The 26,935-nt window shown below is 37.8% G+C and overlaps 1 protein-coding gene across 13 annotated transcripts in view; it reads left to right on the top strand.

Annotated features, from left to right (window-relative positions):
- Positions 1-9,835, top strand: part of LOC5566181 (serine/threonine-protein kinase PAK mbt) — a 41,489-nt gene extending 31,654 nt beyond the window's left edge. For 11 of the 13 annotated variants that reach the window (XM_021848780.1, XM_021848777.1, XM_021848774.1 and 8 more), the window contains exons 4-6: positions 62-182; positions 7,783-8,054; positions 8,128-9,835. In XM_021848780.1, coding sequence (XP_021704472.1) covers positions 62-182; positions 7,783-8,054; positions 8,128-8,607 — 873 coding nt within the window. In that variant the 3' untranslated portion in view covers positions 8,608-9,835. The remainder of the gene's footprint in view (positions 1-61; positions 183-7,782; positions 8,055-8,127) is intronic. The other 2 variants (XM_021848773.1, XM_021848776.1) reach the window with 1 other exon arrangement.
- Positions 9,836-26,935: the final 17,100 nt, after the last annotated feature.

The following is a 26,935-nucleotide window of genomic DNA, read 5'->3' as shown; positions in this document are numbered from 1 at the left end:
GTTCGATTGTAGCAATGTCTTTTTTTTTCTGGCAAATCATTAACAACTGCTCTTGTTTCAGTTCCGAGCGGCGTTGCAAATGGTAGTATCTGCCGGTGATCCACGAGAGAATCTTGAAAATTTCACCAAGATTGGCGAAGGATCTACGGGAACGGTCTGTATTGCGACGGACAAATCCACAGGTAAGCTAGTCGCAGAATTGTTTATTATTTTTAAATGCTACTGATCTCATATTTGGCCACAAGCGTCAATTTAAAGGAATTTTCCATAAGAATTCGTGGAAAAACCCTCCAAAACAATCCTACAGCTTCCAGAAATTCTAAAGCAAATCCTCTACGAGTTCTTAAGTCATTCACAGGGTGTTTAGAGGAATTTTCTCCAGCAAATCCCTCAGCAGTCCAACACTGATTACTCCAGTAAATCCCACAGGTATTCTCTCAGGATTTCCCCTAGAGATTTCCTCTAGAGTTTCTTCCCCCGCGTGTACGCACAGACCTATCGACCTCAATGTTCCTGATTCGATATCATGTTGCCGCAAAAAAGGTTCCATAGGTGTCGTGTTCATTTTACCCAAACTCCCCAACTTGTTCTTCTTCTTGGCATTAACGTCCTCACTGGGACAAAGCCTGCTTCTCAGCTTAGTGTTCTTATAAGCACTTCCACAGTTATTAACTGAGGGCTTTCTTTGTCAATGTTGCCATTTTTGCATTCGTATATCGTGTGGTAGGTAAGATGATAACTCTATGCCCAGGGAAGTCAAGGAAATTTCCATTACGAAAAGATCCTAGACCGACCGGGAATCGAACCCAGACACCTTCAGCATGGCTTTGCTTTGTAGCCGCAGACTCTAACCACTCGGCTAAGGAAGGTCCCTATCCCACACTTGTAAGGTTTTTATAAAAAATTTCATATTACTAGTGGTCCCGGTTAACTTTGTCTTGCCATCAAGTAGGCTGTTGAAAAACACCATGAAACGTCTTGTACAAAATTACTTTTCCGCTCACTCCCGTTTTTCTGACTTTCCTGTTAAATATCCTGTGCTTTTTATATACACTTTTATAAACACGTCGGAACACTTTAGGAACATAACTATGTCAGAATTTTCGAAATCCGATCACCCATTTTCAAGCCATTTCGTTTTTATTCCAAATCAATTCCATTTATATGTATATAGATATGATGGTGAAACCGTTTATGCGCTATTGACATAACGTTTTTCCAGCGATTAGTTTGAAAAATTGTGTGCTTGAATAAAAACTGATCGCACAGATCGGTTCCACTCTCATTTTACCAGAATTCTCTATTCTCATTAGGGTTTTGATAGGCTTTCTTTTATGAAACTACATAATGTTTTCAAAGCGACTGTAGGCTAAGAAAGTGCGTGCTGGCTTTATAACTGACCGCAACGATCGTTATCATATTCTTGTTTTTTCAACACTTTTAAAAGAAGAAGTCCTTTTTGCATGTAGCGAAGTTGATTATGAGCGACTGAAATAACTTTTTCTAAGTGACAATAGTCTATGAAAGTGAGTGCAGGAACTGATCGGAAGCATCGGTATCTCGCTCGTATTACCAAATTTCCCATTTTATCAGCTATTGAAATTACGTTTTCATAACGATAACGCCCTAGGAAAGTGAGTGCAGAAATTTAAACTGATCGCACGGATCGGTATCATGCTCATTTTCACTAATATTCACTCTTATATAAACAGGTAAACTTCATGAACAGTTGAAATGATGTTTTTTAAGTGACCATAGTCTAAGAAAATGAGTGCTGGAAGGGAAACTGATAGCAGGCATCGTCTTATGCTTCATTTACTCATATTTCTCATTTAATATTTTTTATAGAAAAAAATAAGCATTGCTGTTGTGATTTGAGCTATTGAAATAAAGTTATCTAGGCGACAATAGTCTAAGGAAGTGAGTAACATTTCAGCAGTAATGTTATCACTTAGGAAGTGTTAATGCATAGCTAATTATCAGCTTCCCTGAATATATAAGACCGATAAATGCGGTTTTTGGGTAAAACGTGAATGATAACGATCCGTTTGATCAATTGTAATTCATGCATTTATTTACTCAGACTGTTATCGCTTAGAAAATGTTGTTTCCAACAGTTTCCTGTACATCATATGAGAAATCCTATCAAAACTTGGTAAAGTAGGTCATTCTGGTAAAATGAGCTTCATACCGATCTGTGCGATCAGTTTTAATTCATGCACTTCCTTCTCTAGACTATTATTGCTTAGAAAACGTTATATCAATAGCTAAAAATTAATAAGCTGATAAAATGGATTAATTGGGTGCCATGGGCATGATCGTGCGGTCAGGTCCAACTCCTGCACTCACATTCATATAATCTTGTCGTCTGAAAACGTTATTTCAATAGCCCATACACAGTTTCCCTGCAAAATGTGAGGAATGCTATCAAAAATCTAATAAAAATAGGGAATTCGGATAAAATAGACAATCCGTGCGGCCATCCAAACTACTTTCATTCAATTCCTTAGTCAATTTTACAAAAGATACATGTATTTTCTCAGGGATAACGCGTTGCGTTCACAAGATACAGAATTCTTCGTCGGTTTCCTACCTTTTTTTCTCATTGTGGACCGGTTTGACCAGTTGTAATGAGATTTCCCAAAGATCCTATAGGAACTTTTCCAGGTAAACGCAATAAGGTTTATCCAATAACTCGTTTAACTTTTCAAGTAAATCCTGCAATACTTTCTCAAGGAATTTCAGCACCATATTTTGAGTACTTATTCGAGCAATATTCCAAGGCGCATTGATTCATAAGTTTCTTCCTTGACAGTTACTTGGAAGAATTTTCCCAGAAACGCCCAAAGAATTCCTTAATAATTAACTCACATAATTCCTTGAGAAATTCCTGAAAGAGTCCTTGAAGGAAGCCATGGAGAAATTTCTGTGGAGAAATTCTCAGTCGAAATTTCAAAATTCTCGTGAATGCAAAGTTTGAAGGAAGTCTGTAGAATATAACCTGGATGAATTTATGTAGAAACCCAAGAAACAATTCATCAAAAATTTAACAAGAAATTTATCGAGAAAATTCCAGATAAATCTCTGAGGGAAACTCAATATTTTTTTTTTAACTTCAAAGACTTCCTAGACAAATTCCTTGAATAATCTTCGGAAGAATCTCTGAAGTAACTACCTCAAAAATAACACAATCAGGTTTTCTATTCCTACCTGCAAAACCATGTATGTACTTCGTTTCGAAGTAATTAACAGTTCAGTCTTTCCTCGCTGTCTTTCTGTTTAGGCACACAAAAACCTCTTACACGTAACGCGTGTTGAGTAGATAATCTTTTCGTGATATTGTATGCGAACTTTGTGACCATTTCTGATAAACATTATCATTCTCGCTGAACTTTACTAAAGCACCTATGTATGTACAAATGAGAGATTCTTCCCTTTCTCGCTCTCTTTCGTTTATAACAGTGGAATACTAAAGTTTTTGGGACATTTTTCACTATAGATCGAAAGGCAATTTCCTTGACTAGCGTTTCATACAAAAAACGCAACAGGAGAAATTAATGTGACTCAGTTAATGATTAAAGAGAAAGTAAACAAAGAGAGCCCCTCAATGCTAGATATGTCTTTTCGTAAACGCACAAAAATAAATTTGAAAAATATGAATTTTGACATTGCATTTTGATATATTATTATTATTATTATCACGAGACACTAGTATAAACATTACAAAGTAAATTAAATTGTAGTTTTACCATATTTTGTTCAAATATGGTACAAAATAATTCATACTTTCAAATTATGATTGCTTTCCATTACGTGATCTAAATAAATTATTTTTCTTTATTCAAAATCATCATTGATTATATTCAAATTTAAGGCAATACGTCAACTTTTTATCGGTTTTCAAATATCTCTGTTTTTTATTTTCAACAAGCAATGTATATTGTAAGGGTATGCAAACATTACTATCCATAATAGTTTCCTTTTCTCTTAATACATCATTTTGATAGGACTATGATTTCTCAATTTTTTGACGGTGTCTGGTATTGGGTGCTGTCCGGTACTAAGGGATCTCCCTATACATATTTTTGTTTGATATCGAGCCGAGTCTACTTCAAGATAAAGTTCGTAGGCATCTAAGAGAGCCGAAGGAGATGTAGGGTTGTGAAGGAGGAGAATATGGGGTCGTGACGGACTTTGACGGTTGCGCTGCAGAATCGTTATCCGTTCTGTGGCGTAGTTAGTTAACGCGCCCATCTAGCGTATTGGGAGTCGTGGGATCGAAGCCCACCAGAACGATACCATTATTTTTCACAATTTTAAATCTCAATTTATCCAAATTGACTTTTGTGTCTATGAACTTCAGGGTTTTGTCGAGACTTACAATTTATTTATTTGCTTCATCTTCGACTTGGAAGTCGCACAGACTGTTAAATTGACTTAATCCTAGTCTTATAAATTAATTTACTAATATTAAAGTTGAACACATTACACACCTGATTGAACAGTCTACAACATATATCAAAAGGATTATTCAGTCCGTAAAGAGTGCTATGGCCAGGAATCCACAACAGTTGGCGGTTACGAAGCTGACGAATGGGCACGTGTAGTCTGACATTCTCCAGAAGGCTGCTACAGTCAATGTTATTTCTGATAACGTCGAAAGTGAACAGGCGTTGAAGCATCACTCGACGACTCGCCAACGACTGTACACCGATTTTCGTAGGGCGGTAAATTGACCGGATCATTCCAAGGGAGCCCACGCGGAAGCGTTTTTGAACTCTTTCGATGCGTGCAATATGCACGGCGTGGTACGTTGCCCATACCTGAACTCCGTATTCGAGTATGCGTCGAACTAAAGCACAGTACAGTGATTTGAGAGCATACAAGTTATCCAACTGCGATGTGTTCCGGCGCAGGAAACCGAGCATCGCGTTGGCTTTAGCTGTTGTCATCGAGATGTGTTCGTTAAATCGAAGCTTGCTATCAAGGGTTACTCCAAGGTCCTTGATCGTTCGAACCTTTTCAAGTGACGTGTTATCCAGAGAGTAATCGAACGAGATAATAGACTGACGGCGGGTAAATGTAATCACCTTACACTTCGAAATATTCATCTGCATTCCATTTACTTCACACCAACGAGATACGGTTCTAATATCGGCTTGCAAAGCACAGCAATCCAAAAGCGATTTGATGACACGGAACAGCTTCAAGTCATCGGCGTACAGTAGTTTGCTAGAGTTGAGGGTCTCACACAGATCGTTGATATACAGGATGAAAATAAGTGGCCAAAGATGGCTGCCCTGTGGAACTCCAGAGTGGATATCAAAAACATTTGATCTTGCGTCGTGCACTTTCACGAAAGCTTTTCTCGATGAGAGATAGGACTTCAGCCATTGAATCACCCAAAATGGCAGACCAAGCCGGCTCAGCTTTTCAATAGCTAGTTCATGCGGCACTTTGTCGAATGCTTTAGCAAAGTCAATGTAAATGGCATCGACCTGATTGCGTTTCTCCAGATGGTTGATTATAGAATGAGTATATGACATAAGATTTGTCGTCGTTGATCGTTGTCTGACAAAGCCGTGTTGATATTCGGATATCGCGTGCTGTACAATTGGGTACAATATGCCGTGTATTAAGCTTTCAAAAACTTTTGCAAGGCAATTTAGAATGGAAATCGGTATGTAGTTCTCCACGTTGTTCATATTTCCCCCTTTATGTATTGGGGTAATTGAGGCGAGCTTCCAAGCATCAGGAAAAACTTCAATCAACGAGCGATAAAGGTTTATTTTTATATTATCATATTGTTTATACATGTAGCACTAAGTAGCTAATATAATACAAATTTATAACATCACAAAAATATTGAATGATAACAGAGTAAACATGAAATAATAATATTAATTAATTGATATAAAAGTATGCCTTCAACTTGATACTGAAAACAATATATGTTTTTGACTTGTTTTCTGTTAAATAATGGATTTTGTTTTGGAATGGTGTGTTTTTCGTTTTCTCTTTCGTGGCTCATTGTCTTCCACGAATAATAAAAAGTCATGCGTGTTGTGTGAATGCGGGTGGATAAATGGGATAAAATTATGGCTCGTGTGTAAATAATCGTTGAATTTTGCAAAGCCTGCAGATTACAACGGAATTGCTCTAGGAAAAGCTTCCGGAAGTCTTCATGTGATTCCTCCAGAGATTTACGCAGGATCTCTTCTAAATATCTCTAGAAATTCCTCATACTTAAATTACTTTTGCGTTTTTTCATAGGACGCTTGACGGATTTCCTTTCCACCAGCAAGTTGGTTCCGTCAATAGTTGCTCAAGGAAATATCTCAGAATTATCCCCAGAACTTTTCTCCAAAGATTTTTCCGGTAATTCTTTTACCGATTTTTTCATAAGACCTTCCAGAGATTTCTACATGATTGTTCTCCTGCTATACGCAATGAAGGTTTTCAAGAAGTTTCTACTTTGTTTTTTTTTCAGTTCCCAGGAATTGTCGCTTAAATTTTTTCATAGAAGATTCTCCAGAACTTCTTCCAAGCAACTTTCCATTCAATCCTAGAAATGCCTCCAGGAATTCTTCCAGGCATAAATCCAGAAATTCTGCCAAGACTTCTCAATATATTCGTCCAGGAATTCCAGGATTTTCCCCAGAGATTTCTGCAGGATGTTCTCCAGAAAGTACACTAGCAGATTCTTGTAAAGATTTTTCAAATAATTTCTCAAGTTAATTTTCCACGGAATCTCATCTCAAGTTTCTTTTACAGCTGAATTAGGATTACCATCCGTCCTGATTTCCAGCTTTTTCAGGCTGAAACCTGATGAGTTTAGCAGATTAAAAAAAAATACATGATTTCATCAACTGATCAGATGGTATCCCTAATAAGGGTCATTGTTCCAGTAATTCCGTTGATTCCTGTACCAATTTCTCCCACCGTTTTTTTTTTTTAAATTACCGGTTGAAATCCCGCATGACGAGTATTTATTTGAAATGCTCAAGAATCCATTCATTTACTTGAAGAATTTCTCGGGAAATTTACGGAAGAACTTCTCTGGAGTGATTCCCAAAGTTACCTTAGAGAAATTCCTTGTTGAATTATTTTTGAAGAAAACCCTAAGAAAGTTCATGGAAGGTATAAATTAACGGAGAAATCCCAAAAAGCCTTCCTGGAAAAAAAATATCACCTAGGTATAAACTTGATAAATTTCTGCAAAAAATATGAACAAATTTATAAACAAATCACTTAAAATATTTCTGGAGTTAACTTTAGATGAATTGCTGGTTGATTTGCTGAAGAGGTCTTGAACAATATACTTATCAAAATGCCGGCTCGTTAGTGCAAACCTCGTCTGTAATTTAATCACTTCGTCTCTCTTAGTTTGTTAAACAGAATACTCGGCAGAATTTTGTAATCCAAATTTGGCAAATTTATTCCTCTGTAACACTTCAGACTGAGCACTTTCTTGTAGATTGAGCGTATAATGCCATTCAACCTTCTAGTCGACTTCCAATACCTTCAGAAACACTCGATGGATCGACTGATAAAGAATTTCCTCACTTATCGTGCATTGATATCTTTTGATCGTAGAATGGAAACAAATAACCGTTGTCGTTAAATGCGCTGCGCAATCGATTTTACCCGGCTAACCATTTGAGCAAGAGTAAATTTTGTATATTCATTATTTTTGAAATTGAACACGCATTATTATTTGCTGAAAAATTTCCAAAGCCAAATCAAACACGTATTTCTACCGTTAATATTTTCGAATTGCAGGTCGCCAAGTGGCCGTCAAAAAGATGGACTTGCGAAAGCAGCAACGACGCGAGCTGCTGTTCAACGAAGTCGTCATCATGCGGGACTACCACCATCCGAACATCGTGGAAACCTACAGTAGCTTCCTGGTGAACGATGAACTTTGGGTCGTGATGGAATACCTGGAGGGAGGTGCCCTTACCGACATTGTTACCCATTCGCGGATGGACGAGGAACAAATTGCCACTGTGTGTAAACAGTGTCTGAAAGCACTTTCCTATCTACATTCACAGGTATGCTTTGTGTGGTGATGGTTTTTATTAGTGTGTGAAATTCATGTTCTGTTTTATCCGTGTCTTTTTAAAGGGTGTCATCCATCGGGACATTAAGTCTGATTCCATTTTGCTGGCCTCTGATGGCAGGGTAAAGTTGTCCGATTTCGGTTTCTGTGCCCAAGTATCGCAGGAGCTTCCGAAACGTAAATCGTTGGTAGGTACGCCGTACTGGATGTCTCCTGAGGTGATATCCCGACTACCGTATGGTCCCGAGGTGGACATTTGGTCATTGGGTATAATGGTTATCGAAATGATCGACGGTGAGCCGCCGTTCTTCAACGAACCTCCACTGCAGGCCATGCGAAGAATTCGCGATATGCCACCGCCAAAGTTGAAGAACTCTCACAAGGTGTCGAGTCGGTTACAGAACTTCCTCGATCGCATGTTGGTTAGGGACCCGGTACAGAGAGCAACGGCCGCTGAGCTGCTGGCCCATCCTTTCCTCCGACAGGCTGGACCACCGTCGCTATTAGTTCCGCTTATGCGCGGTGCGAGACACAGTAATTGTTAGGTTTGACGAGTATTGAAACGAAAGTGACCTTCGAATTGTGTATATACATGTAGCTCTAATATATTTGGAATGAGACAACAACCATTACGTTACATGCTTTCTAAAGCGAATTATTGCCGCTGTTATTTTGTAGTATGTTTCATTTTGAACCATATGTCACGCAGAAGTGTGTATTTTAAATGTATTTTAACATGATTATTTTGTTGAAAGCTAAGCTACTATCCCTTACATATATCAGCATATTTTACGAGAAAAGTTAGTGTATAAATTAAAAGATAAGACAATTGAATGCCCTTGATTCTCTCTAAAGCATTTCTTGTAGGGTTTCGACTTCTACTATTCATCTAACGCTCCTTTCCATATCTAATCCATTACGATAATACAAGTTTCAAGTGCGAAATATTTTGTTTTCAAAGGAGTTATATGAATAAAGGAGTCGTTCCCTTCAAAATGTACTCAAAGCTCCTACTATATCAGCAGCGAATAATATCCTTTATCCAAAGGAAACGATACATTCCACCGCAATTTCTAATCATCAACGAATCTACTTCTAATTCTCACCCATCAATCCACTATTCAGATTCAAGGGACAAAATCTGCATTTGCCATTTACGATTTTAATTTTACATCGAATGTTGATTGTTTTACAAAACGCCAGATATAGTATTTTAGTTTAACTAAAAATGTGTTTGGTTTAATAAATTTTTACAGATACGCTACTTTTTAGATCTACTAGTAATAGTTTGCATTCCGTTCGTTGAATGCCGTTGAAAACGAACTTCCACTCCACCAGTATTTATTATTTCCAATTCAACGAACTACTTTCTTCCACTCTTTCATACTCGAAAAAAGCTGGGTATGTGACAATTACTTTGCCTCCGAGAGTACTCTCAAGCAGCAACGATAAGGACTGAGATGTGAAAACTTATACACGAGTGTTTACAAAAATGCCGGCACCGTATATCACAGGAAATGAATGGCAGCGAAAGAATTTATTTTACCCGATTGGAGACGATCAGTATACAGTTAGAGTTTATCGAACACTTTACGACTAGATGAGTCCGTCTACTTATACATTCAAGATATATACAAGAAATGTTACTGTAAAATAAACTTATCATAAAGCTTCTCCAGAGAAACTTCTACTTTAGGAAATATGTACTACATACGTTAAATGTTATGATTATATCAGTCTCGAAAGATTTTAAAATAAAGGTAGTATTACAGATGTCGTGCTTTGATTTCCTATCTGATGACAGCCTACATAATTTCTCTGATTGATTTTACATAATAAGCTTCGATTCTCCTGCTTATATTCCACAAGGTTAAAACGAGAGTTTAGGATCGTTAGTTTGGTAATGGATTTAGTAAATCAACCATCAAAAATGCAAAAAGGTTGAAAAACTATCGATTTTTCTGAAGAGCCGAGTGAGTTCGATCTAATCCCATCAAAACCTTACGAACTATCGACTGATTCGCACTACTGGACTTGGTAATAGGTAGCTAGGTTGCAATACCTTATGTTCAAATCTAGAAAGGGAAAGACACTATCGAAGGATACAAACTAATCACGTTTATCAGTTACATGGCTACGCGCCACGAGCCAAGACGTGCAGGAATAAGGACGGTAGCACCTTGACGGACGAACGTGAGGTGATCGAAAGGTGGAAGCAGTACTTCGATGAACATATGAATGGTGCTGGGAGTGTAGCCAATGAGCGTAAAGACTACGAAGGAAATGTCTACATCAGTACTGCGGACGAAGTAAACCAACCAGACCCCACTTTTGAGGGACGTTAACATGCCATTCACCAGCTCAAGAACAATAAAGCTATGGCCAGGATGGCATGGAAGCCGAACTCATAAAAATGGGTCCGAAGAGGCTGGAATCTGGGAAACAGAACACTAACGGACTAGTGAACAGTGCCGGATTTGGTCACCAGGGGTCACCCGGGTCAGATGTCAGAAAAAGGCCCCTTAATACAAAATTCAACACGTTTTGGGATTCCACAAACTAACGTATTGATTTTGAGTTTTTTTTAAATGAGATGTTTGGTCCTAAAACAATTGAAACATGTTGACTTTTTTCTAGCTTTCCAGTTGTATTTCAGGATTTGTTTTCCGTTTAATAGGGAAAAATACCAGATTTTGTAGAAGATTGGCTTGTGTTACGGATTTATATAATTTGTATGGAGTGAATAATTGTTGAAAAACTTCAAAGCCGTTTTCCTCCAATGTATCTCTTAACTCCTTCATATAGAAAATTGCATCTTTTCACTCTTCTTATAGTGCTCCATTTAGACAAAAAGAACACAGTTACTAGTTGATATAACGACAAGCAGTTTTTCCAATTGTATATGAATATGATGCGTTAGTGTTCTGGGGCCCAGATAGCCGTAGCGGTAAACGCGCAGCTATTCAGCAAGACCAAGCTGAGGGTCGTGGGTTCGAATCCCACCGGTCGAGGATCTTTTCGGGTTGGAAATTTTCTCGACTTCCTAGGGCATAGAGTATCTTCGTACCTGCCACACGATATACGCATGCAAAAATGGTCATTGGCATAGTAAGCATCTCAGTTAATAACTGTGGAAGTGCACATAAAGAACACTAAGCTGAGAAAGCAGGCTCTGTCCCAGTGGGGACGTAACGCCAGAAAGAAGAAGAAGAATGAATATGATGCTATTTTCATTGAAATCTTCCATGACGAGAGTAAATGTTGTATCGAGAATAGACAGGGCAATGCTACTTTTCAAATTAATCAAAAGTTCCTTAATTTATTCTGTCCTCGGAATTATTAGCATCCATTTTTATTTTCAATTTATCAAATTATTTTCTACTTTCTAGTTTTTAATATTTTTACTGGGCCGTATTTGAGCATTAGCCCGTTATATGAACCTATTAATAATAGTGCCCCGAATATCCCGTTTCCCCGACTAGTCCACTTCCCTGAAAAGTTTTTAGCACTCGTGGTTGTCATAACTTTATACATTTCAGGGTGGTGAACGAACTGACCATCTAATATGCACCCTTCTTTATTTAATTGGCGGTTCTTTCGAGTTTTACTGTCCTCAGCATTTTTGCCAACATGTGTATAGCCGAGAATGACAGAATATTTCCTTCTTTTGCCTGTTTATCGTTCTTTCTCGTCACCACTTTTCGGGGAAACCAGTCATTCAGGGAAATGGCATTCGGGGAAAAGTAGCACAATCACTTCGATGATTCTGAAAGCACTTTTTATGTCTTTTCGTTTTATTACGCCACAATAATTTTTGGCGTCCATTCTTCTATTGGTACCATGACCCCACAGTTATGGATCAAATAGTGTGGAGTCCAACCTATAAAATTCAATAAAACGACATGGAAAACGTAAAATTGTAATTTAAAAGCACGAATCGAGTCGTTTCAAATTGAAACTTCGGTTAGTAAACTGTTTTAAGTATAATATTTACATAGGATTGCAAAAAAAATAAAAATTGTGTCGGTTCCTGAAAACCATATTATGGATCAATTATCATATTATGGATCAAATTGTGACATATTACGGATCAGTGCGCAAAATCAATAGATTTTCAACTCAATGCATCTGTATTGCATGGTACGGCGAAAGTTAACAATGTGTTATATATTACTGCAAAAAATAGCAGAGTTAGAGCTGGAAACAAGGGTAAAATGCCCTTTTTATTGTGATACTGCATTGTAGTAACTGAGACATGAACTGCTTTCGCTCCACACCAAGTTTTCCACCCATTTTTGTCTGCTAAAATATGAAATTTACAAACCTTGATGTTTTATTAGTTTTATCCTTAGTGCTATTGTCTGAAAATGTCAAATCCAATGCTTAAAATAGCAGAAATCTACATTCTTTGGAAGTGATCCATAACCGTGGTAAACAATCATTTCCTGGTCCATATTATGGATCACTAGTTAGAAGTGCTAATACAGGTCGGACTCGATTATCCGGAGACTCGATTATCCGGGGACTCGATTATCCGGGATTCGATTATCCGGAATTTTAGACTCGATTATCCGGAATTTGTTTTTTGATGTTCTTGTTTTTCAATTTTTATGCACAAATATGAGATAATTTGGTATTGCAATATACAATATGAATGTTTTTGCAGTTTTGAACGTATTTAAAGGGGGGTTTGAAGAAGTGTTTTTTTTTGTATACTGGTCAAAAAAAAAAGTTTTCTTGTAAAGACCCCTACTATTCCTAGGAATAATTTCTGGTTACACCACTGCATCATATAAATAAAACAAAAAAAAAATAATAATATTTAAGTGCTTCTATCGAAGATTTCAATTTTTTTCTTAGTGATTCGATTATCCGGAGGATTTGATTATCCGGAGTGAAAAAAAAATCGATACTCCGGATAATCGAGTCCGACCTGTATTCGGTGTTTTGAATAAAAATTCATGTAAAATGTTTTCCAAAGATGAATTCATACTAAATCGAAGCGAACCAGCATAAAACATGCTATAACATTTAAATTTTACCACCTGTGGGAGCTTATGAATGCTGACGGCACTTCTTACAGAAAACGACCATATAATGATAGCTTTGTGGTACCAACTAAACATTTGTCAAAAACACCGTTATTTAGCGGTTGAATGTTGTGCTTAACATTACAAATGGTAGAAGACAAATAGTATAACATGGGAAAAATATGTTTTACGTCAACATTTATGTTTTGAGCGAGTTATCCGATGTTGAACGCCAAAGTGATCCGTCACTGTGGGTGATCCGTAACTGTGTGGGCATGGTATAATTATAAATTTTTCCTACTTTTCAAAATAGGCTGTCCATTAAATTTATACTGTTTTAAATTTTATTATTTAGTAAAGCCAAATGCTAACCATTTTTATATTTTGTTGTTTTATCAATTCTTGCCAGATGTGTTACTTACTTACTTATTTGGCTTTACATCAATTATCTTGATAAAGCCTCGCCAACAATATTTCGCCAATTCCCTCGGTTCATGGCCGCTTCTCTCCATCCTCGACTGCGACCCACGCTCTCCAGGTCCTGGTGTACCTGGTCCATCCACCTAGCTCGCTGCGCCCCACGCCTTCTTGTTCCGACCGGATTCGTGGCGAACACCATCTCTACAGGGTTGTTGTCCGGCATTCTTGCAACATGCCCTGCCCAGCGTATCCTTCCAGCTTTAGCTACCTTCACGATACTGGGTTCGCCGTAGAGTTGAGCGAGCTCGTGGTTCATCCTTCGCCGCCACACGCCGTTCTCCTGCACGCCGCCGAACATCGTCCTTAGCACTCGGCGTTCGAAAACCCCAAGAGCTTGCAAGTCCTCCTCGAGCATAGTCCACGCCTCATGCCCATAGAGGACTACCGGTCTTATGAGCGTTTTGTACATCGTGCATTTGGTGCGGGGGTGAATCTTTCTTGACCGCAGTTTCTTCTGGAGCCCATAGTAGGCACGACTTCCGCTGATGATGCGCCTTCGTATTTCCCGACTAACATTGTTGTCAGCCGTCAACAAGGATCCGAGGTAGACGAACTCGTCCACCACCTCGAAGGTATCCCCGTCTATCGTAACACTGCTTCCTAGGCGGGCCCTGTCGCGCTCAGTTCCGCCAACCAGCATGTACTTTGTTTTCGACGCATTCACCATTAGCCCGACTCTTGTTGCTTCGCGTTTCAGGCGGGTGAACAAATCTGCCACCGTTTCAAATTTTCTCCCAATAATATCCATGTCGTCCGCGAAGCAAACAAATTGTCCGGATCTCGTGAAAATCGTGCCTCAACTGTTAAGTCCGGCTCTCCGCATGACACCTTCAAGCGCAATATTGAACAACAGGCACGAAAGTCCGTCGCCCTGTCGTAGTCCCCGCCGAGAGTCGAACGAACTGGAGTGTTCGCCCGAGATCTTCACGCAGTTTTGCACACCGTCCATCGTTGCTCTGATCAATCTTGTGAGCTTCCCGGGAAAGCTGTTCTCGTCCATGATTTTCCATAGCTCTATGCGGTCGATACTATCGTATGCCGCCTTGAAATCGATGAACAAATGGTGCGTAGGGACCTGGTACTCACGGCATTTCTGGAGGATTTGCCGCACGGAAAAGATCTGGTCCGTTGTCGAGCGGCCGTCGATGAAACCTGCTTGATAACTTCCCACGAACTCGTTTGCTATAGGTGATAGACGACGGAAGAGAATCTGGGATAGCACTTTATAGGCGGCGTTTAGGATGGTGATTGCACGATAATTTTCACACTCCAGTTTGTCGCCCTTTTTGTAGATAGGGCATATAACGCCTTGCTTCCACTCCTCCGGTAGCTGTTCCGTTTCCCAGATTCTGACTATCAGCCGATGCAGACAAGCGGCCAACCTGTCCGGGCCCATCTTGATGAGTTCGGCTCCGATACCATCCTTGCCAGCGGCTTTGTTGTTCTTGAGCTGTTGAATGGCATCCTTAACTTCCCCCATCGTGGGAGCTGGTTGATTTCCGCTGTCCGCTGTGCTGACGTAGCCATCGCCTTCGCTGTCCTAACCTTCTGTGCCTGTGTTCTCTGCGCCATTCAGGTGTTCATCGTAGTGCTGCTTCCACCTTTCGATCACCTCGCGTCCGTCCGTCAAGATGCTCCCATCCTTATCCCGGCACATCTCAGCTCGCGGCACGAAGCCTTTGCGGGATGTGTTGAGCTTCTGATAGAACTTCCGCGTTTCTTGAGAACGGTACAGCAACTCCATCTCTTGGCATTCCACCTCTTCCAGGCGGCGCTTTTTGTCCCGGAATAGGCGGGTTTGCTGTTTCCGCTTCAGTCTGTATCGTTCCACGTTTTGCCGCGTACCATGCTGCAGCATTGCAGTCCGCGCTGCATTCTTCTCCTCTAAAACCTCCTGGCACTCCTCGTCGAACCAATCGTTTCTTGAGCTCCGTTCCACATATCCGACAACGCTTTCGGCAGCGTCGTTAATGGCTGCTTTGACTGTCCTCCAGCAGTCCTCAAGAGGGCAGATATATATATATATATATATATATATATATATATATATATATATATATATATATATATATATATATGTATCGCAACAAGCTCAAAGATACTCTATGTTTTGAGACCCGTCACGAGTTTTATTTAGTAATGCTTTCTAATTTCATAACAATTTTTTGCTTGTTCAGAACCTACCATTTTTTTCTGCTATGGGCTCGGTGGTGTTGATCTCGGTAAAAGCTTAAAAAATGCCGATATTTATTTTAAGTCAATCATTATGCCAAATGACCATTATGCCAAACGGCCATTATGCCAATCAACCACCCAGACAACCAAAATGTACGCATAACGAAATCACCTGGAGGCTTTGTACGTGCAAAATTTCACTTATAAGATGTCGCGAAAAGGCCTTCTACGTACAAAAGTGGAGGCGATATGCGTGCATATATTATGCAGGGTGGCCACCGAACCGGGAAAAACGGGAAAAGCGGGAAAAAGACGGGAATTTGAATCCATCGGGAAAAAGACGGGAAAAACCGGGAATTTGAGATTGTCACCGGGAAAATTATTCATTTTGAACGAACATCTTCTAACTCTAAATCTACAAACCACCGAAAATAAGTTGTAGACAGTTGTAATGGTTAATAATATTGACATTGAGTAACTGTAATTATGGAAACATAATTTTTAAACAATAATGATTTAATAAATTGTAGAAAATTTATTTGCAACACTATATTTTTTTATAAATGTTTCACTTTTCTCATCGGCTAGCATCGTCGCAAAAAAAATTGATTTGTTTTCTCACCAGGGTTTGAATTTTTCTCTAAATTAGTCTCTGATTTATCTGTATCACAACCAATTGACAGACATATGATAAGTATTATATTTCGAAGATTGCTTTTTATATCACAAATTGTCACTATCAATCAAGTGAAATATGGAAATGCAAACAATTATTCTACAATAAATTTCTACGCATTCAATGTTGTTTGCCATGCCAGAAGATCTCCGCGGACATTTAGGTAGCTCACCATGGTTCTCAATAGGAGTGTTCTATTCGAGAGACTGTTACGGCGAGTACTTCAACATGTGTGGCTCCGTTTTGAACTTGTTTTCTTTAGGGAACTCTTCAATTTTATGAAGAAAAAGAAATGGAAAGAATTGCAATTGATGCACCTTATAATGTTGATAAATATGGGCTTGGTAGTTTTAAAACAAACCCTGTCAAAGTGAATCAAAAGAATAGGAACCGCTCTAATTGCACAATTGAGAAGCAAAGAGGTAATAAAAACCTAGTTTTGAGAAAACCGACTAATAAGTTTTTTGAGCAAATTTTATGGAAGCCAAAAAAAAAAAAAAACAAGCCAATCTTCTACGAATTATATCTTTTTTTTCTATTGGACGGAAAAATCACCTAAACATTCAGTTGAAAAGCTTTTTTTTAGTATATTCAACTCAAAGCTGACTAAAATGTCAATTTTTTACGTTTGGACACCCCTGTTAAAAACTGGGAAAATTTTGAAAATTATATCGGGAAAACCGGGAAAAAAGCGGGAATTTCAAAATGGATATTTGGTGGCCACCTGATTATGTGATGATTAATAACATACAATGCGAGTGTATAAATATTCTCCCGAACTAACCTGTTATGTTATGCGACTTAACTTATGATAACAAATGTTGATTTGACAGCTGCTACGGATTGATCCGACTTACTTTGTACGAGTGTACGAGACGAAACAAAATGTACAAATGAACTCAGAAAAAAGTATTTTATGCGAGGAAACTCATCAATTTGACGAGTTTATCCACGGTGTTTTGCGGGTTTGATGTAATTAGTATGAATAAACGAGTTATAACGTGAACTTTCATGCGATTTCTGGTTCATTCGGTGGCCGTCTTGCCCCATATAGGTGGCACACTTGCCTCATGGTGTTGAAAAATTAGTTATTTTAGATGATATTTGAGAAGCTCTAAAACTAAAACTTTTTGAAGTTATTTTCTGTTAAAATGGCACAGTGCTTAAGAAAAGATGCGAAACTAACACAATAAGGTTAAACTAACACAATAAGGTAGGTTTTGTAAGTTTTAGACAAAGTTAAAGAACAATTTGCTTAAGGTGGCACACTTGCCCCAAATTTCGTTTCCTGCTAAAGAGCTTTTTCTTCGTTCATACAACTGGTTCTTTAAAAACAAATACATTCCACTAGCCTGGAGAAATATTAAGGTGGTAGCTATACTCAAAGCTGGTAAAGATCTTGGTCCCTGGAATATCACAGTCGTATCGTCCAATGGGGTGCTAACCCGTCGGAAACTGTACAAAACGACTATCCTATCAGTAATTGAATACGGCTCTTTCAGAATATTCAGAATTGAATTGCAGATATTCAGTCAATTGTCACATAACATATTCTAGATTGATGACCCAATTGGATGAACTGTTCAAAATACATCAACAGTCAAATTTTCTCAATACATTTCTGGAGTTGAAAATCCATGGAGAACTTCGGTAAGAATGTCGTTATACAATCAAAGAATGTACTCCTGAAGAAATATTCGGAGTTATACCAGAATGAAAATTTGAGCAAACACCTGAATTATTTTCTGATGAAATTCCTGGAAAAAAACTCGAAACAATACATAAGTTAATACTTGTCGTAATGTCATGAGTAATACCTACCTGCGCAGAAAAAAAAAGAAATCTCGATTACTTTTTCAAATCGACGTAAGTAACTTGCATACGATTTTGAGAAAATTAATTCAGAAGAATCACAACCTGTCTTCTAAAACTGGTTTAAAATGAACCACTTTTTTTCGACGTGTACATTGCTTAAATTTTGCATACAATGAGCTCGCGTTCAGAAACTGTGGAGTTCCTATTATTTCACACAAGATTTTTTATGACAAAATTATAAGCCGTTTTATTCAGTTACTTGCGACGTTTTTCTACCAGTGTAAAATCGACTCAAGTAGTGTTTTGTTTTGATTCGTGGTTAAGTCACTTTGTCTCTCCATACAGCGGGGCGGCGAAAGTAGTGGTTAGGTTGCGAAAGTTGAAAATCTTACTTTCGTCGTTTTGTAAACCCAGAAATTAAACGTTCTAAAAGTGAAAAATCGAATTGGTACAGAGCGAAATGGGTAGAATTTCGTCTGCAAAACACGTAGGATCGATAAAGTAAGTTTGCATACTTTTTGACTTGAGTCTGTATGAATAAGTTTTCGAGAAATGTCCAAAGTGGAATGTCTGTCCGGATGAGGTCCTATTTTCAAGAAACTTAGTCGCTCCCAAACCTTCAGTTCTTCTCCAGCAGTTATCAACGTGATATTTTTTTGTTTAATATAACATCACAGTAATTATATAAATTTTGTACTACAACGTTTTCTGTATTATTACCCGGTAATTGTAAATTGATAGATTATCATGTAAATGCACTGTTACGTGTGGTGTCCATTTGAGGAACTTCTATTGGGGTGAAAATAATCTACAAAGAGAAATATACTAAAGTGCATTTATCATGGCATTTATACATTCAAACCTACATGAGTCGGTGTCGAAAAGACTATCGACTTATGGAAAATTTCGAGTTGTTGTGAGAAAGATTATCTTCGGAAAGCTGTTTTAGGGGACCATCATCGAAAAGTGTGGATACTCATGAAGGATTCAGTGTACCTATAATTCCATAAATTGATAAGCAAATAAAATTCCATTTTAGTATCCAATGGTATCGAATAAAATATAATATTTTGAAGTTACATTCAGATCCTTGAAATGATTATCAGTATGTCATGAATAGAAAAAAATGATATAATTTTGAAAGGGCTTCAATACTGATGGTCGTTCTTAAGATTTATAGTTTTATTCAAAGATGATTGTCCTTAATCACGATAAACTGTTTCTATCAAGATTTCTACTTACCATTACTTTGTTCACTCTTAAACAACAGTCTGAAAATACACTCAGTCGATTCCATAATTATTTTTATTAGACCATTTTTGTCACTGACTGTATTTAATTAGATATTGTTTTTATAGATTTTATTTTTGCTTCAGGACTTTTCACATTTTGCACATTTCCGCTCCAGAAAAATACTGATTCTTCAAGCCGCACCGCAGTAAAGTTACATCACCAGCCAGGCGACTCTTGCATCTCACGCCCTGAATATTCTCATGTCACATTATCGTACAGTTAAAATCCGACAAACAGCTCCGTCATTCAACGATGCATCCAATAGAACGTAATCTTTCCCGTATTTTTGGACCGTTTTAGCTTGGTTGACATCGTCTTTCTTGCGTCACAGCTAGCAGCACTTCAACGCTGTTGTTTGCCATTTGTATCCTTCTCCATGTATTTTCCATTGCACGTGCACATTTTTGCTTCTTTCCACTTCCGCTGATGGCCGCAAACATAGCTCTACCAGTGTTTGGCTTTGGCTATCGACAGCTTTGACGTCTAAAGGCTTTTGAGGAGAACTATTTTTATACTAGACCAAAGCAAACGAACCATTAACCGTACTTAAGAATGGTTATACGTTTATTTCAGGCTTACTCTTAGAAGAAGCATATCAATGATTTAGTTAATTTAAGCATTATAGATTCTAAATGGTCAAAAGAATTTGTTTCTCTTGAACGATTGAACGATTAATCTCAATAACACAGTTATCAATTTTAAAAATTTCTAAAAAAATCGGATTAGTCTATCAATGCACGTGCTCTATGGAGGTATGTCTTTGGCATGAATTGTCACTAAGAAAGATATTCTCACATCTGCTATTGACTTGCCATATTTCAAAAGCCATCCGAAATGGCACTGACAAAGAGCCTCAGTGATGTTGAATCGCATTTTTGTCCCATAGTTTCTGGGATTTGTGTTATTCCTATGGGGCAAATATGCTGTACAAGGATTCATCTCGAGGGGATACATTTCCACCGTTTTCATAAGCCAATCATAATATCTAGTTTCTCGATTTACCTGGCGTCGTTTGGTTGGTGTGCTAACTCTAACGTGGGAGGCTTGCTCCAAGTTCGATCGAGGATTTGTGAGATAAAGGGGCTCGATAAAATACGTATAATATCCTTCTTTCATCATCTTGCCGTTGATTTCCATCTAATGGTGAAGCCGTAAAATTATCCTATTAAAATATAGATACGAAATAGATCCTGTTTTGCGGTTGCTACTTTTTTTATCGTTTCAATTTAGCTGCTTGCTTTGCGCAAAATGTTCATTAATACCTTTGGTTGAGAGATTTAGTTTCGTTTTAGTCTGTAGCTTTTCATGAAAAGAATCGCTAGATCTTTGGAATTAAGGGATTTGTTGTTCATATTTCAGACACACGGAACGGTTTAGTATTTGTACGTTAATTTTCTCTTTCGGAATGTCTTCTAACCTAAACTGAAAGAAATATTAGCACTTAAATGTAATCAAAGTTTCACGAAGCTTCATTATGTAACTGAGATTGCGTATACTTACATATTTGGAACTGTAAACTCATTTCAATAGACCTCGTGTATTGTATTGTGTTGAAGCTTTAGATTTAAGCACATAGTATTTTAAACAATATGATTACTAATACAGATATAAGTTGACATCTTTCGATATCTGATTACTGAACTGGACTAGAATGATAAAGTTGCATTACAGGAGAAATGGTAGTTTCAATCTTTTTATTTATTCATAAAAAAAACTAGTAAACTCTGGTTGGCCTCTAACTTTAGCAATGATCGATTTCCTTCCTCACCATTACCTATACTGAGATGAAAACGGACAGCGTCTTCAGCCATTTAGCTGCACAGACTGTAGCTTTACCCTAGACAACGGATCATGTCAAAAGTCATCAAAAAGGTGAATTTTTTTAAATGTCCTTGTGCGGGGTGACTTGCAACACTCAATGCTAATTTAGCGTTTTCCAACAAAATGTTGATATTTTTTATTAGTCACACTTGTTAAGTATTGTTATTCATGTATTTAAAGCATTCGAACCAGTACAAGAGCATTTTGCATATTTTTTTGTAAGAAAATAATTGAGCTATTTTTGTATGGGAAAAAGAGGCGTTAAATCGTCAAGATCCAATATCTTAACTGAACAATATTTTTAACGAGTGTTTGTAGTTGAATAATAAATTCTTACTCTTTTGATTATAAATTAGACCTAACACAAACGTGCTTAGAAATAAAGTGTTGCAAGTCACCTCGCACAAGGACATTTAAAAAACTATAAGGGTACATCCCTATGGGGTTGTACGAACTGGTGACGTAGGACCAGGTAACAATAGAAAATATATTGCATCCCAACAGCACAGCAGCAGCGTCCTCGGAAACATCCTCAAATAGCAGTATTGTCAATAATTCGTAATAAATCAATTATTGTATGCTGCTATGAGATGAATTAAGAAATTATAGCAAGTATGTGGTAAACACATTAGGGAATATTACACAATCAACTCTTTAAAACACATTTGTTGGCTCTGAAAAGGGCCGATTGAATTGTTGAATTTGCGTAACACGGACACACTTTGACGGCGCACTGGTTGCAATCCTCCTCGCCCGATGAGATTTGCGGTGCGGATGACGATGTGCGCTTCAACAAGCGGCTTTGGTCGATTTTCTTCAGCCATCTCGTACAAACAGCTTGCCTCTGGTAGCGAGGAGCTGAGCAGGTTTGGAGGAGCTCTTACCAGCTCGAAAGCGAAAACAGAATGAAACCGAATTCAACAAAGGAGGGATGCTTTATACCCTTAGAATAGCAGATGATGCTCCTCCTTTCAAATTCTTCGTTTTCTTATCTGGGAAATAGGCTATATGAAACTGATGTCTGGGTAAGGGATGTACAAGATGAACATTGTGCTGTTATTGCATCCCGACGGCACTGCAGCAGCGTCCTCGGAAATATCCTCAAATTGCCGTATCGTCAATTATTCGTAATAAATCAATTATTGTATGATGCTATGAGATGAATTAAGAGATTATAGCAAGTATGTGGTAAACACATTAGGGAATATTACACAAACAACTCTTTAATTTCTTTTCAAAAGCATTCTAAACATGTCGCAATTTTGTTACATGTGATCATTTTCGTAATCGAAGTGTTCTCATAAAATATGGCAAATCAAAGACACTGTCGGAAATGCCACTCTAGTTTACAATCGTTGTGAAATGTTGAGCACTCACCCCGACGGCACTGCAGCAGCGTCCACGAATAGTCAACTATTCATAACAAATTAAATTTTGTATGAAGCTGCGAGATTGATTGAGAAATATAAGTTCTAATAAGGTCGGAAATATTATTCCTTCAACTCTTCTCCACAAATTTGATGGTCCTGACAAGGTCCGATGGCAGATAAATAGCACTGCGGGAAGTTATCACTTGTTTGCAATGGTCAAACGGGAAATCCTCAACGCAAACAGCAACAGCAACGGGTAGTGGATCCCCGGGCACAAGTCGAAATCTGGAAACGATGCTCACTCTTGGAATCTCGAGCGATTCCGACGCTCGATTAGCAGCAACTCCTCGGATCAGCAATTCTGGGGGCTTCTGGTAATTGGCTCCTAACGGGCTTGCTTCTTGACCGCCGATGCTGAATTTATCACGGGTCGAAATCTGGGAGCGCGGATAAATTTGCGGCGGTGACGACGATGGCTTGGACGCCCAAGCCATCGTCATCGCCGCCGCAAATCAATCTTGCGTCTTCCTCTTCCGACGACACAAATTGGACTGTGACGCGGGTGCAAAAGCAAAGCGAGAATGACTCGCCCGACCGTGTTCACATTCCGACCGCAAAAGAAGACTGAGGGAAGAAGCAGGGACCCGTTTGCTTTTATAGTGGGAAGCGACACCGTCGAAAAGTGCTCGAACGTGATTGGTTGGATAAGAAAGGGGTCAACTTTTATCAAATTTTCAATAGTTTAACAACAAAATTCACTTATCGGATATATTACTAACGATGCGTAGATACATTTCTGATCGAATGATACTAAAATCGTAATAATTGGTTCATAAACAACTGAGTTATTAACGTTCAAAATCTCCCCTAATTTCGTTACATGTCTCATTTTCCGTACTTTTAAAGTGCACCCCAATATAGAAAACAAAGACGTAGTCCTACGTCAACAAATATAGGTACATTTATATAAAAATGATTTCTATTAAAAAATTGTTGCTACATTTTCGTAAAATAAAATTCGTCATATTATCACTTATTAGTTATAGAAACAACATGTAGAGTATTACATTTGTAAATTAAATCTATCTCATGTTTTCAGGTCAGGATTTTGAACCTCAATCAAGTATCAGTTTTCAAGACATTCAAAAGAATTATGTTTATTGTATAAACATATTAATAATAACAGCTTTAATCGTGGCCCCTACTTGAATTGTTAGTCACACGTATAGAAGCACCGATTTAAAACAAATTTTCTTTTGCAATTTGAGTCACCCCGCCGTTGCAAGTCACCCCGTTTGAGGTATAGCTTTAAAAAAAAATTAACTATATTCCACCATTCTCTGACATTAGGTAACTTTAGTGATGCACCCATTTATGGCCAAATTTGCTGATAAACCATCCTATCACTCCCAGCAAAAGAGGAAAGTAAAAAGCGTGTTCAAAACTGGTCTGGTTTACTAAATAAACTATATTTGTGCAAACGAGAGTTAAATCGTGCGTTTAAACCACAGTCCTAAGCACAAATTTTACTGTTTATGGTAGTTTTACTAAAAAGTTTCATACTTTTAAAATCGTGTACGCATATTTATCGATCTGCAGCAAATTGTAAATGGTTTTCTCCGAAAATTTCAATTGGTAATCTCAGAATAACATATTACAAAAATAATAGGTGCAAAATAAAGTCGATTTTATTACAGCAGTGTTGCCAATTTTGATGATTGTCAATGTACTTTGAAAGGTCTTCTAAGAATAAAGCAATTGTGTATCTATTGTGCTTTAAATGTCACTTGGGGACTTAATAAGTAACTCTATGAAGGCGTAAGTCATTTTTCATATTAATACTATATTAGGACTTCCGTCAGGACTTTTTTTTAACCAAAAAAATCTACTCATACCGATCCCCTTCAATTTTAAAATGGTTTTCACTAAAAATATAGGGGGAAAATGATGTTATTATATCTGTAAAATTGTTGTTCCAAAAATAACTTGATTTTTTCCATCAGGCTTCTAGTTAATGATACTTTCGAAGAACAAGCCCTTTTTGAAAATAAAAAAAATAAATTGTGGAATTTTCCAGCCAATTTCTAACAATCATTGATTTTGATAACCTCCAAAAACCGACCGTTCTAATCGTTGTTCAATATTCGTGTGAAATTTAATTAATTTTGGAGAATTTTTATTATCACAACATTGTACAATACTAGTCAAACGATGTGCAGAAAACCGATTGAAATTTCATTGATAAATTAAAAAGATACAGCATGCACAAGGTGTCCACTTTATAAAATGAACAGTCCTTAATGCAGTTTTTAACTGCCTAAGGTTTGCAGCAGTACGGAGCGAAACGTTAGGAAGCAGTGACGGCAGATGGTAAACAGAACAGAAGAGGGTGTCAGGTCGCGATAAAGGTTAGACACTGCGTCGGGGACTAGACCGATTGATAGGTTAGTGGGATAAGGTGGCATCCATGATATAATAACGACTAACCGGATTTTTGATATTAACCGGTGTTCAATGAAAAATGAGAAAGTAAAAAGCGTATTTTTTCTCTTTAAAATTGTTGTTCTCTGGACTCCCTAAAAATGGGTGGCATGTTTTTTTTCGCTCGGTTACTGTCAGTTCAATCGAAAATGGTGTCGAAAGATCCGTCGTCCGGAAGATGGACGTCTGCCGTCCAGCGCTATTGAGAGAGCATCGCGACGAAGTTGCGTCACACGGCTGATCATGACCCCCTGTCTATAATTCATTGATTTTTTATTGAATAATAAACATTATATTTTAAACGGAAAGTTTTGAATTCGTTAAAAAACTTTTTTTACTATATTTTTTTTTTATTGAACACCTGTTACTTGATTACGCAGGGCATGCCAAACGGATGCTTCGGGTCCCATTGCTCGCTCCTGCAGGAACAAGCGACATAATCAATGGACCGAACATTACTGATTCGATCACGTCACTTTCTTCACACTACGCGAACCGGACACAATTGATCCTTACCTTAAGAGCAAGCGACACAATTGTTAGATCAAACACTACTCTGTTCAACCGACTGTCTTAACTGGAACTAAATTTTATCTAGCCGAAACCTTCAATAGATCAAAAAGCCTTCTTATTAGTTTCACGAATCGAGCTGAACGGCTCCAATCAAGTTAAACGACGTCTAGCTCACATTGTATCTTATGTCTCAAGAATTACACCATGAAAAATGTCTTGTGATCCTTACAAACCACAGAGCACAAGCTTCTGCAAAAAATCCCATAATGTAGGTAACTGGGATTTTGAAAGATCAACGGAATCATACAACTAACTTGTAGTTCCAATGGATGAAGACTGGAGAGTATCCATAAAAATCGGTCACAACCAATACAGTATAGAGTTCTCAAAGTCGTGTAATGCGGAAACACATGTTCAGTGCAACTAGTTCCCAATAGGCCCTATTGAATAGGGGATCCATAGGAATCGATAAAGATTGATTCGTCTCCAAACCAAATTTTGTTATATTATCATAAGGCTGATAAAAATAATTATTTTCTTTTATGTCCGAGACCACTTGGAAGGTACGAGGGGAGGGGATGAAAATAAATAAGGAACAAAAAAAATTATTATTAATTATTAGTTATTTTTTCCAATTTTTATTTTTAACGATAGTTGTTAAACTTTTTCCAATCGTCATCTAGATCAATATTTTACCTGTTTTTTACTCTTAAAATTTAAAAAACCTAACTGATATCAAAAAATGATGAATCTTGTTTTTTTCTCCCCTTCAAAATTTTGGGATTTTTGAAGTGGGGGGGGGGGGGTGACATAAAAGAAAATTAATATTTGTATCAGCCTAACTAGCCTTCCTGATAAATAGTTGTTTTGTATCGTATCAATCGTATACAAGTCTGTAGATAAAGATAATCGATCATTGCAGTTAAGACCCCCCAGTAAACACAAACTCGTATACGATAGCGCATAAGAGTACAAAAGTGGAGGCGATATACGTACATGCACCATTAGGCTGCATGCAAAATGTTCGTATATCGCCTCCACATTTGTACTCTTTTATCCTATCATATACGATTGTGTGTTTACTGGGCCACTTTCAAGCAGTTTGTTTGCTCAAGGAAGGAATTTTGCTCGAGTTTCGCAATGTTTCAAATAAGTACTGTACAGTCCCGCAACATATCACAGAAAATGATAATACAGATACCTACTACGTACAAATACT

Source organism: Aedes aegypti, chromosome 3 (genome assembly GCF_002204515.2).
Source record: "Aedes aegypti strain LVP_AGWG chromosome 3, AaegL5.0 Primary Assembly, whole genome shotgun sequence".
In the NCBI taxonomy this organism is placed as follows: domain Eukaryota; kingdom Metazoa; phylum Arthropoda; class Insecta; order Diptera; family Culicidae; genus Aedes; species Aedes aegypti.
Note: the sequence above shows the minus strand (reverse complement) of the source record. Positions and strands in the feature narration are given on the sequence as shown.